The sequence below is a fragment of the Bison bison genome, unplaced genomic scaffold (genome assembly GCF_000754665.1).
Source record: "Bison bison bison isolate TAMUID 2011002044 unplaced genomic scaffold, Bison_UMD1.0 scf7180017864201, whole genome shotgun sequence".
NCBI lineage: Eukaryota > Metazoa > Chordata > Mammalia > Artiodactyla > Bovidae > Bison > Bison bison.
Genome location: NW_011494773.1, coordinates 110,882 through 123,348, shown reverse-complemented (window position 1 = coordinate 123,348; position 12,467 = coordinate 110,882). Strand labels below are relative to the sequence as shown.

At 44.5% G+C, this 12,467-nt stretch overlaps 2 protein-coding genes across 12 annotated transcripts in view; one reads left to right on the top strand and one right to left on the bottom strand.

The window, feature by feature from the left end:
* TTLL5 (tubulin tyrosine ligase-like family, member 5) overlaps positions 1 to 3,477 on the bottom strand; it is a 317,321-nt gene extending 313,844 nt beyond the window's left edge. For 9 of the 11 annotated variants that reach the window (XM_010844353.1, XM_010844361.1, XM_010844356.1 and 6 more), the window contains exons 1-2: positions 3,081 to 3,228; positions 1,295 to 1,463 (exon numbers count right to left, since the gene is read on the bottom strand). In XM_010844353.1, coding sequence (XP_010842655.1) covers positions 1,295 to 1,368 — 74 coding nt within the window. In that variant the 5' untranslated portion in view covers positions 1,369 to 1,463; positions 3,081 to 3,228. The other 2 variants (XM_010844355.1, XM_010844354.1) reach the window with 2 other exon arrangements.
* Positions 3,301 to 12,243, top strand: LOC104991769 (probable ergosterol biosynthetic protein 28). The gene is made up of 5 exons (XM_010844365.1): positions 3,301 to 3,694; positions 6,021 to 6,184; positions 8,770 to 8,860; positions 11,761 to 11,879; positions 12,006 to 12,243. Exons 2-5 carry the CDS (start codon positions 6,052 to 6,054, stop codon positions 12,083 to 12,085), a joined length of 423 nt encoding a protein of 140 aa, XP_010842667.1. The 5' UTR covers positions 3,301 to 3,694; positions 6,021 to 6,051; the 3' UTR covers positions 12,086 to 12,243.
* The last annotated feature ends 224 nt before the right edge of the window (positions 12,244 to 12,467 follow it).

Below are 12,467 nucleotides of genomic sequence, written 5' to 3'. Positions count from 1 at the left end.
TGGTCAGGTATGGCTGTGAGAGTTGGACTGTGAAGAAAGCTGAGCGCCGAAGAATTGATGCTTTTGAACTGTGTTGGAGAAGACTCTTGAGAGTCCCTTGGACTGCAAGGAGATCCAACCAGTGCATTCTAAAGGAGATCAGTCCTGGGTGTTCTTTGGAAGGACTGATGCTAAAGCTGAAACTCCAGTACTTTGGCCACCTCATGCAAAGAGTTGACTCATTGGAAAAGACTCTGATGCTGGGAGAGATTGGGGGCAGGAGAAGGGGATGACAGAGGATGACATGGTTGGATGGCATCACCGACTCGATGGACATGAGTTTAGGTGAACTGGGGGAGCTGGTGATGGACAAGGAGGCCTGGCGTGCTGCCATTCATGGGGTCACAAAGAGTCGGACACGACTGAGCGACTGAACTAACCATTCTACTCGATTCAGCCTGGCAGAAATTATCTCCACTTTTCAAATGACATAGCACATGAATCCTAGTGGACTTACACAGAATCTTAAAAACTAACCTTATCTTTAAGCCAGATTCTCTCTTTGCTGTCTATGTCATGTAATAATATTAAAGGAGGCAAAATATCTAAGAGTTGCAAAATCATGGAAATCTAGGTCTAAATCTCAACCTATCACTTAATCTCTATGCATCCCTAAGGAAGTTCTTTGACATGTATGGGGCTGAGCTTAGTTAAATGGGAATAATAAAATCTTCAGATGTTATTGTTAAATGGGATACAGCAGTTAAAGCCCTTACCATCACCTATAGCAGCTACACTTAGCACTGTCTTCATTTATATTCTTGTGAGAATCCAGCAATGAAGAAACTTAACTCTTATCTAAAAGAACTTGAGAAAGCCATGGACAGCGCAGGCCTCAGAATTCTAATGGCCTGTCCCACACTTATTCAAATAACTTATTATCATCACTCTATCATCCTAAAGGCTTTGGAGAAAATAACCAATGTCACAGTGCTGGGAGACCTATTTTTCTTAGGTATCTAAAAATTTCAAAATCTCCTATGTAAGGAGCTCTGATCAAGAGTTGATTAAGAGCTATTACCTGTACCATCTAGGGCTGATGTTCACTCATGACGCCAGAAACAAAGCCTTATCTCATTTCAGATAGCTGATGGTCCCCACAAAAAAGATCCCAAACTAGACCATGTATGGAGACTAAAACCAGAGTCAGATAACACCAAAGGAAGGATATTGGTAAAAGAGGAGAGGAGTAAAATAAGAGAACTATCTTTCAACCTGAAGGCAAAGGGTCAAAAGCAGGCTTGCTATTACTTACTCCTGGCTTACCACCTCCTCATCCTCTGAGGATGATGCTGTTTCCTCCAGGTCCCGGGCCATCACAACTGGCATTTCCTTTAGAGTTTGTCATGCAGTCAGCAGACGGGGGCCTCAGAGACCTTTCCTTGCACATTCACTGGATCAAACAATTTGGGTGGCACAGATTCCTGCAAGAGAGACAAAGGATCTGAAACATAACCCAGCTGTCTTTATGTTCATTATTAACGGCGATCTTTTATGTAACTAAAACAGATATTTATGTAAATAGGGTCCAGCCTTTAGAAACTTACCTTTTTTCACAGTGCCTCACATATGGCACAATGATCAAGATTTTTTTTTGTCTGTCCTCTGTGTATTTGAAGAGAGGCTATTAAGTTTCCTGTGTTTCTTACATACTAAATGTAGTATGTAAGAAAGTTACATACTATGTAGTATGTAGTAGTTACATACTAAATCTAATATGCACCAAAATGATAGGGTTACTTAACTTTTAGGAAAATCTGAGGTATGCGGCTGATTACCTAAAACGTAGGTTCCTTGATAGCAAAACCTGACATGAGCTAAAATGAAAAACACAACTTTTAAGATCCTTCCAAATATTTCTTTAGAGTATAGATAAAATACGATCATGATTCCACTGAAATAAATACAAGCAAAAAATGAATATATTCTGCTGAATCAAGGTTGTAAATAGCAGCGGGGGCGGGCGGAGGGGAGAGGGGTCTGTCCTTACAAACGCTCTCAAAAATTATTCTCCCTTACTGAAAACCACAAACTATTACCCGAATATCGAATAGACATTAAAATTAGCCCATTTCTAATTATAATACTTTAATAGAGAAAAGGTACATTTCATAGTATGTTTGAGGATGGACTAGAAATAACAGATAAGAAAATGTTTGAATGACCATAATCCTATTACTCAAAGATTACCATTGAATCTTTCCAAACCTTATTTTTCTATGCATTAATATATGTTGTTGCTATGTTGCTAAGCCGCTTCAGTCGTGTCCGCTCTGACTCTGTGCGACCCCAAAGACGACAGCCCACCAGGCTCCCCCATCCCTGGGATTCTCAAGGTAAGAACACTGGAGTGGGTTGCCATTGCCTTCTCCAATGCATGAAAGTGAAAAGTGAAAGTGAAATCGCTCAGTCGTGTCCGACTCTTAGCGACCCCATGGACTGCAGCCCACCAGGCTCCTCCGTCCATGGGATTTTCCAGGCAAGAGTACTGGAGTGGGGTGCCATTGCCTTCTCCGCATTAATATATGGGATAATCTAAACAGGGGGCGAGGAAAGCCAGTTCCGACAAGGATTCCCTACACATGTTCAGCGAAATGGGCAGTATGGAACAATCTCAAGGCTTTCTACCGAGTATCCCCAACAGGATTTCTCAGTATTTCCCAAAATGTTGGGAAGTCCCTTAAATTCATACAAAAGAAACTAAACCTCTAAGCGACGAAGGGATGCCAACCTGTCCTAGGCTGCGAGCTGGGCAGTAACAGACAGGGCGATCGGAAGATTGAGGGCACTTGCCCGAGTAGTGACCTCTCCCTAAAGGGATAAGGCTCTCAAATACACCCATGGCTCAGCCCTTCCCAGGGAGGTCCTCAGATGCTCCCCACGGAAAGGACACGGGGAGCCGCAGCCGCTGCGATTCAGCCCAGCGCGCCCGGAAGCCAACAGCTGTCCCGGACAGGGAGAGGGAAGTGCAGCGGTCGGCGCCCGCCCGGACTCGGGGCGCCCCTCTCTTCGGGGAGGAGAGCGCGGGCGCAGGCGTTTACCTGTTTCATCTTCCCATCGCTCGGGGCGGGCAGGCAGGGACAGCGCTCTGCGCCTACCTCCCACCTCCTTCCCCAGCCGGGCTCAAGGCCGCAGCCGAAGGCGGCTTCCCCCGTTACTACAACAACCAACCAGCAACCGCCCGCTCGGACTCACTGCGCAGGCGCCTGCGCCCCGGCGCGGAGGACTCTTAGCTTCAGGCGCGTACAATTGTCGTCACCGCCGCGCCGAGCGGGCACAGGGCTCCGCTCCCCACAGAAGTCTTGACTTACTTTTCTTGCTCTTTCCCCCTCCGCCCCCAAAAGATTGACTCCGAACCTGGAGTGTTTCGCTGCGCTCAACAGGAGGGTTCACTGCAAGGGCGGCGTGCTGGGAGTGAGGTTTGCAGATCGGCAACCGCTGATTGGCAGTAAAGCGGTTCACGCCCCATCGCCTGCTCGAGCATAACCTAAACAGCCAATCAGAACGAGGGCTGATCGCAACAAACCAATGCCGGAGCCGGGCTGAGAGTGGGGGCGGGGACAAGTGGCTCAGGTAGACTCAGGTCTGGAGCTGTGCTAGGGCAGTTCCTTTGCTGCTGCTACTACTGCTGCTGTGCTGAGAGTACTGTCGCCAGGTAGGGTGAATGTTGGGCGGGGTGGGGGGGAGAGGTGGGTGTCTGTGTGGCTTCTAATGGAGAGGATCCGCACAGCCTAAAGCAGTGGAGATGGGACAGAAGAAAGATACCCGGGAGGCAACCTTGTAGGGGGAAAAGAGATTTCAGAGACCAAGAGAAGACGAAGCTGGGAAAATGAAGGAAGCTTGGTAGGTACAGAACGAGTGAATCGATGAACAAATGAGTGGCCACTCTGAGCCTGGCACAATACTAGGAACCTTTGCTTTCTAAAGTAATTCTTATAATAACTCTTGGAATAGGTAATTTTAATCTCCATTTTGCAGGTAAGGAAATCTAAGCTGTAAAGTGTAAATTACTTCCCCACAGTCACACAGCTACTGAAAAGTGAGCCCAGGAAAGGAAACTCTCACCTGACTCTAGTAAACCACCTTACCTTTGCTGGCTTGTGCCTGGGTAAATTTTGAGAATAGACGTTGGATACTCTAACAGGCCCTCAAAAGCTTTGAGGCAGTCGTGCTGAGGGACTGGCAGAGCAGTTTGGAAGAGTGCTCAGGCTCTGTCTTCATCATCTACCTTCTGGAGTTTCTGAGAATTTCTGTGAAATGGGCATAAGTTCTGTCAAAGAGAGAGGTCATCCATACAGCTTTTCTGACTCTGAGAGCTTAAGGCTCCTCGTGAGGCACGGTGAGAAAACAATATGTTGGGGGGAGTGGAGTGTGTATGTCTTGGCCCATGCTGAAACTGCTTGTGATTCCATTAGAGCTTCATTCTCTCTGGACTTTAACGTCCAGCTTTGTGATCCATTTGCACTGAGGGGTTCATCCACTGACCCTTCTATCTCTGGAACTTGCTGTGTTTTTTGGTGCATCACACTTCTGCCATTACTGACTTTAATATTTGTTTCAGCTGAGTAATGTAGGACCATTCCAAAAGGCCTACTGTCAAAGTGACAAAGGAAGCCTGATAATTTGTCGCCACTTAAGGTTCAAAAAATTAACCAGACAATAGATAAACCATGGGTCACATACCAAAGATGAGAAGAAGCACTTCCATGATTTGATTTTTATCTACATGGTTTTTATTTAAACCAAGATGATTGAAATCTGTGCTCAGCCATGGTTGATCAAACATTTTGTTCTGTTTTTTAAATAAAAAATACATAGCCTGATGGTATTTTCTATACCACTTGAAGACAGGTGGCTATGGCTCACTTGTCTCTCACAGAAATGGAAACTTCATCAAAATATGCTCAGTGAGACATCTTAGAGACCAATAGACCATGGTTTTTATCTGAGCTCTTTCATCTATAGACTGTGTAACCTTAAGCAAGTCACTAAACATCTCTATGCCATCCCTCATCTATAAAGTGGAAATATTAATAGTGTCTACCAACTTTGTTTAAGGATTAAATGAGATAATATATGATAGGTGCTTGGCACAGTGCATGGCATATACAAGTCCTCAATAACTGTAGATTCTTCTGCAACCCAACACCAACATTGCTGTTTCCTTCTCCATCTAATTTTCTTACTACTTGTGAACTCACAACAATTTATTAATTTGTAACTTTTATATTGTTCTCCTAATTTATGAAGCATGATGTCCCTGAAAACCAAAGTATAGAAAAGTTAAAGCATGTTAATAATGCCCTCAAATCATACATGCCACTCAGACATAGAAGGCTTGTCTGTCCTTGGAAGGATCGCTCACCAGTAGCCAGGCAGGTATCTATCAGTAGATTTATAATCACCTTTGAGCTACTTGCAGTACAAAAGGTTGACGTGAAACACCAGGTTGCAAGTAAAGATCCCAGGGGATTAATTCTAGCCAAGAGAAGAGAGTACTGATTTAGGCTAATATTTTGGAGAAATTCCTTAGACAAACATAAGCATGGTGCTACTTATTTCAGAGTATACTGTTGACTCACCACTATTAGTATGATGAAATATTGAGACCAATTTCTGTGAGTCTTACACTAAATTCCATTTTATTTCTTTGTAGTGACGTTTGGACACCTCCCTATCTTCTGTTTCTTTCTTTCCATTTTTCCCACTGGGTTTGTCATTTCCACCCACTGCATTATTTAGTCTTTTTACTCTGGTCAGCACACTTTGATTTAAGGTAGATATTTAAAGGCAGTGTGCCAACCCTATAAAGGGTGCCTGGGGATAGACAATTCTCTGGCACTTGGGAGAGAAGTTTATGAAATCACTGACAAAGTAGGATTAGTACAGCTCTCATGAATGGGACACAGGTTAACTACAGAGCTTATGGTAGAAGCACATTAACCATCTATTGTCTCCTGCCCTTTGCTTTTGTTTCCAAGGCAAAAAGCCCTCTCAGGTTGGAGGGGAGCCATGAGCCGATTCCTAAACATGTTACGAAGCTGGCTGGTGATGGTATCCATCGTAGCTGCAGGGAACTCACTACAGAGCTTCCGAGACCACACCTTTCTCTATGAAAAGCTCTATACCGGCAAGCCAGACCTGGGTAAGAAAGCAAACACCTCATCCTTTGTGGTAGTGGCTTAAATGGTGGTCCCCAGACCTGGCTGTACATCACAATAACTGTGAAAAACTAAAATCAAACAAAGCACAGGTGGCCAATTCCCTCTCCAGACCTAATTATTGAATCTTTCACCCCCTGGATGTGTCATAGGAAGTTCTTTTTAGAAACTTGGCAGGTGATTCTGATTTTGCCTAAGCTAGTGATCCTAAGCTACTAGAGTAACAGATGTGGTGGATAACAATTGTCCATTTTGCCCCCAAGCTTCTCTGAATACCTTTCCCTTCATTTTACACTGCCCTTGGCAGCTGGTCTATACAAATACCATTACAAGAACAAGTGAGGAAACAGACTTCTGATGACTGATACCTGATGAGGAAACCATGAAGGTTTTCCTGTTGCTTCTTTCAGAAATCAGGTCATGGGCCGTATGGTTTATACCCTACATTGCATATGGAGAATTACTCATCCAAGGTCTTCTCAAACCATGACACAGACCCTGACTAGATATCCAAAATCCCTCCAGGTTGGTTTCCCACATGAACTTTCACAGGCCCACGATGGCTTTCCCCAGCGTCCTGAGCCTCTCTGCTGGAGAGTGGCTGCACATTTCAGCTTGCACTTCCCTGCTTTGATACGTGGGGTGGCTTGAGCTGCAGCACCGTTTCATAGTAGCGACAATTCTATGTCACATTTATAGGTAACCTAGATTCAGGCTCTGACCTAGCTCATTTTTCTGCAACATCTGGGTATAAAATGAAAGTAAATAGGCTAAGCCTCACTTTGAACAAAGCTCAAGTATAATAGGCTTAGAGAACCTGGAAAAGTGGGTGGAACAATTCCACTTTTCACCCTCCAGTGCTGTCCTCCAGTGGACCAGCAACTCTGTATAGATTCACAGGTTTTTAGAGGTCATCTCAGCCCTTTGAATTTAAAGTTGAGACAGAAAAGTCCAGGGGTTATGTGATTTGTCAAAGGGCATATAGCTGAGCAGAAGTGTGTTTGTTAGTTTGTGCATGCATGCATGCACACACAGCCTGGAAATAGGTCCCTCGGGACCTCCTGGTACTTTGCTGGTGATACCAGGACCCTGGAGCATCCAGTAGAAGAATTTTACCTGATGCCTACTCTGGTTAGGATTACTGAGATACTCCATTTGTATATCTCACCCTTAGTGAGATATATAGAAGTAGAATAGAGAAATTTCCTATCTTTCCATCAGAAGAGCTATCAAAATGCTTTATAAAGAGTGTAAAAAGAAAAAATATATATAGCCCTCCAGGACTGACTTCCCTGATGGCTCAGATGGTAAAGCATCTGCCTACCATGCAGGAGACCTGGGTTCCATCACTGGGTCAGGAAGATCCCCTGGAGAAGGAAATGGCAACCCACTCCAACATTCTTGCCTCAAAAATCCCATGGACCAAAGAGCCTAGTAGGCTACAGTCCATGGGGTCACCAAGAGGCGGACACAACTGAGCGACTTCACTTCAGGACTAACCGTTAAATATTAGTTTGGGATATGGGATTTTTTTTCTGAAAATGACTACCATCTAAAGATCTTTGGGGTTATGCATTTGGTGTTTCTGTCTGGTTTTCCAAAGGCTCAAAAATCCTTAAAGGAAAATCCTGAAAGACATTTCGGTTGTGAGTCTTGTCCCTTAAAATTTCTCTTGCTCAGGAGACCAGCAAAGGAAGTATCTTTGCTTTTCACCGTAGATCAATGCCAGTACATTAAAATCAACAAGGCAAGGCTTTAGAAAATACCAGGGGGGTTTCAGCCTACCTCCAGAGTATATGATTTCACTGATCTGGTATCCAGGTCTTGGTAATTTGATAAAATTTCTTCAGTTGATTCTAATATATGCCCAGGGTCAATAAGCGCTGTTACGATGGACTATGATTCACACTCTCTGGAGAAGATATTGTCACAGCAGTGCCAGAATGAAACTAGCAAGAACAGAGTGGCCCTAGCAAACACAGGAACTTTGTTCCCTTCCCACACGCACAGGAAACCAGCCTCATTAGGGCTTCATTCACATAATATAGATCTGAATTCAGGAGATCCAGGGACCTGGGTCTCTTAAATACCAGGTGTGACTCTCTAGACAGGGCTCAGTATTGCTCAGTATTTTTGTGTTCTGTCCCGCATTAGCCTCACTGAAAGTCTGCTGACCTCCTAGGCATCTTGTATTGACAGACCGCTCACCACCGTGTTCCTCCACACTTATCCTGATTCAGACTCGCTTGCTTCACCAATACTAGAGCGGCTTCCAGGCAGAGCCATAAACCACTAACCCAGGAATTACTGTCTAAGTGGGCTGTTTGTTGGGTTTCTACTCTTGGAACTCGCCCGCCCAACTGTAGGCGTTGGAAGAGAAGCTGAACCAGTTCTCCTTCCGGAATTCTTTGCATCCCTTCTAGTTTGCATGTACAGCATCAGAGCCTGTACTTTGCCCAGCCAAGGGGATCGCAGGCTCAGCTCTCTGACTCCTCCAGTGAAGTTGGAGGAGTTTGGAGGGAACCCTGACGCACCCTTCTCAACACTCCTGCTTGTTTCTGCTGCACAGTGAATGGCCTCCAAGCTCGGACCTATGGAATCTGGACGCTGCTCTCATCAGTGGTTCGCTGCCTCTGCGCCATTGACATTCACAACAAAACGTATGTAAAGGAGGGAACAGCATCTCCCTGTGTTGGAAATGGGTGCTAAGCAGAGCCATTGTGTTCCTCCCTCGGAGACTTATTTATCAATGCCAGTACATGAAAATCAACAAGGCAAGGCTTTAGAAAATACCAGGGGTTCCTGCGCCCGTCTCCAGAGTGTATGATTTAACTGATATGGTATCCAGGTCTGGGCAATTTGATAAAATTTCTTCAGTTGATTCTAATAAATGCCCAGGGCCAAGAGGCAGTTATGATGGACTATGATTCCATCATATGGTCTATGATTTGATACAGTAACCTAAGATGTGAAGATAAAAGATTACTAGGTACCATTCCTTCCAGGGCTAGAAAACAGAACAGGCCTGAAGGTCTTTAAAGCTTAACAATTCTTTGAAATGGACACAGCAAACTGGTTATGTGTGATCCAGCGCCCTGCATCACATCCCTCTACTTCTGTACTAACGGGTCAGCCTTTCTTCTACTAAAGAGGTAGTGTGCTTGCTCTTTTTAGAGAGGCCATGGCACCTATACTCACATTCCTCCTTGAGAGGCAGGGATGAACAGAAATCAGGATCCATGATGTCAAGAGCCCACCAGTAAACAGCTGTTTGTTTACACGGAGTCATGAAGTGAGGGTCACAGAGAACCGAGGACTCCTCTGTATTCTGCCTCTTCAGAGGGCTCACACAGACTTCGTGCATGTGTGCGTGCACACTCATGTCCAGCTCTTTGTGACTGCATGGACTGTAGCCCACCAGGCAAGAATACTGGAGTGGGTTGCCATTTCCTTATCCAATGCATGCATGCTAAGTCGCTTCAGTTGTGTCTGACTCTGTGGGACCCTATGAACAGCAGCCCACCAGGCCCTTCTGTCCACGGGATTCTCTATGCAAGAATGCTGGAGTGGGTTGCCATTTCATTCTCCGTCATACAACTCGTGTGGAACAGGTGCAGGCGGTCGCAGCCCCTGGGCTAGACAGTGTTGTAATCTGAACTGGCCACTGGACGGGGCTCGAGCTGTCTTTACAACACCAATCATCACCGCAACTGAGGTGGAAAGTTTGCTCAGGTCCCCAAGTGAGGCCACCAAAAGAACTTGATACCAAAATACTTGTGTGTTAGCCAGACTCTCAGCATCTGGGCAAGAGAGGAGATGGTGATACTTATTGAGCCCCTCTTATTATACCAGATGCTTCCACATGACTTTGATGAAGTCTCCTCCTTGTAGCCCTGGGAAGCAGTGATTTTTGCTGATTCTGCAGATCTGCATATTAGAGACTCAGTTCATTTAAACTGAGACTAGGACAAGTGGGATTTGAGGGCTGTTAGCACTGTGATCTCTCCAGCTTTATTTTTTCATACTTTTGAACCTGAAACAATGGTCTACTTGTTCTAGATTGATATGTATTTTTGGAAGCAGCAAGGTTTAGTGGAAACACTCTGAGGCCCAAGAATGAAAATTAGAAAATAGGCTCTGGTCTCATTTCTGTTGGTAATAGCTTTGAAACAGCAAGTTTATTATAGACCTTCTCTGCATCTCAGTCCCTTCATGTATAAAATGAGACTCGTGGATCTGTTTTTCCTCTCAGGGTGACTGGGAGGGAGTAAGGACTGCATAATCATTTTAACGACCTTTACCATGATGAAGAATTACTGACAAGTAGAAGGGGTGTATCTTTTCTTTGTTGTGCTTTGGGGATGAACAGGGACAGCTGAGACTTAACTTTAGGTCTCTTACCCATTCATTTCCCCTCCACCCAACACAGGACAGCCAGAAATGCTGACTTCCATTTCCAACTTTTTTGTAAAGCCTGGATTTTTTGTCCCTGTGCTTCTGACATGCTCTCTGATCATATTCCCTCCCTAACCAGAAACCTGAAGTCAATTCCCAGCTGTTCTCACTTTCTGAAACAGTCTGCATTTTTCCTATTTAATAGGTATTTCTCTAAATAAGCCAACTTTCACTTGAAAGAAAAAAGACATTCAGGAAGTTTTAACTGAAATCTGTAATATTTTATTTCTTAGGAAAAAGGTATCTGAAGCAAAAATGTCAAGATAGTGAGATTTGATGGAGTAGGGTATTGGTTGTATAGGGGTAAATTCTATTATGAATGATTTTTTGTATGTTTGAAGTATTTCATAATTTTTAAATTTCGTAATTAAAGAAGAAAGATACCAGCTATCAAAGTGATCCATCTTCCTATAACTTCTGTCTTCTCCACCTCCTTGTCAAAACTGAGGAACAAGTTATCTTCCCGTGAGGTTGTCATTGTGTCCTCCATCTGACCATTTTGCTAGGTTAAGATGCAGAGTATCTTAAGATACAGCCAATGTTGCAAAATCATCTAAAAGTCCCAGAAAGGCCCTTGCTACCCATTCCTCATTCATGCCCTTCATTCAGTGGCATCCATCAGATGAGCACTGACCAGCCCCTGGCCAGACACTTGAAAAGCAGGCTTGGACTAGAGTCAAGCCAGTTTGAATAAGTAGAATACATAAGTGTGATTGATCCAAAATTGTCTACACTATCTAGGATTGCCGTAGTCCAGACTCTGCTATCACTGGCTTCACCACCTTGCTAAGACTTGCAAAGCCACTCTGGATGGCTGGGTCATTCTCCTCTCGATTTAGCAGTTGAAGGCTTCAGTTTTGCCCTAGAGGTGAATAAAATTGATGTGATCTAGCAGCTGCCATCTGTGGTGTCGCACAGAGCTGGACACGACTGATGTGACTTAGCAGCAATAGCAGCAGCAGCCAGGTCTTTCACGGGACCAAGTCTCCTTTTTCTTTAGCCGTAGTCATTTCCTGGGTTTTAATTTGTGTGTTTCAAGTCTGACTACTTCCTCCACACTGAACAAACTGTACCTACAATCCCATTTCTGTCTGTTCCCCTGTAGGCTCTACTACATCACGCTCTGGACCTTCTTCCTCGCATTAGGGCACTTCCTCTGTGAGTTGTTTGTATTTGGGACTGCGGCTCCCACGATTGGCGTCATGGCACCCCTCATGGTGGCAAGTAAGCATCGAGTGACCCTGGAACTCCCACAGGAGCCGTCCCAGCCCTAAGGAGAAGCCTTATACAAGTAATCTAAGCAAGCACGGTGCTTATGTCAGCCACTAACCTTGTCTGTCTGTATTTAAGGTATCTCAATCCTGGGCATGCTAGTGGGGCTCCGGCACCTAGAAGCAGAACCAGGATCCAGACAGAAGAAGAGAAACTGAGGCCAACATCCCCATGTCCAAGATGTCATCTCCCGCCTTTGCTCGCCTCTTCTGTCTCTATGCTCTTCAGTTTCATTTCTGCTCCATCATCCACTTACAGCCTTTCACATTTGGGGTTTTTTTTCTTCAATTAAAATTTTTTTAAGATATTACATGCATACAGAAAGTCAGTGCCATTTAAATGTATGTAAAGAATGAAATTCTCCAAGCCAGGCTTCAGCAATACGTGAACTGTGAACTTCCTGATGTTCAAGCTGGTTTTAGAAAAGGCAGAGGAAGCAGAGATCAAATTGCCAACATCCGCTGGATCATGGAAAAAGCAAGAGAGTTCCAGAAAAACATCTATTTCTGCTTTATTGACTATGCAAAAGCCTTTGAGTAT

Coding starts and splice junctions, on each gene's coding strand:
- LOC104991769 (XM_010844365.1), top strand. CDS start 6,052: ATGAGCCGATTCCTAAACATGTTACGAAGCTGGCTGGTGATGGTATCC. Junction 6,185..8,769: donor TACCGGCAAGCCAGACCTGG/GTAAGAAAGCAA, acceptor TCTGCTGCACAG/TGAATGGCCTCCAAGCTCGG. Junction 8,861..11,760: donor ATTGACATTCACAACAAAAC/GTATGTAAAGGA, acceptor GTTCCCCTGTAG/GCTCTACTACATCACGCTCT.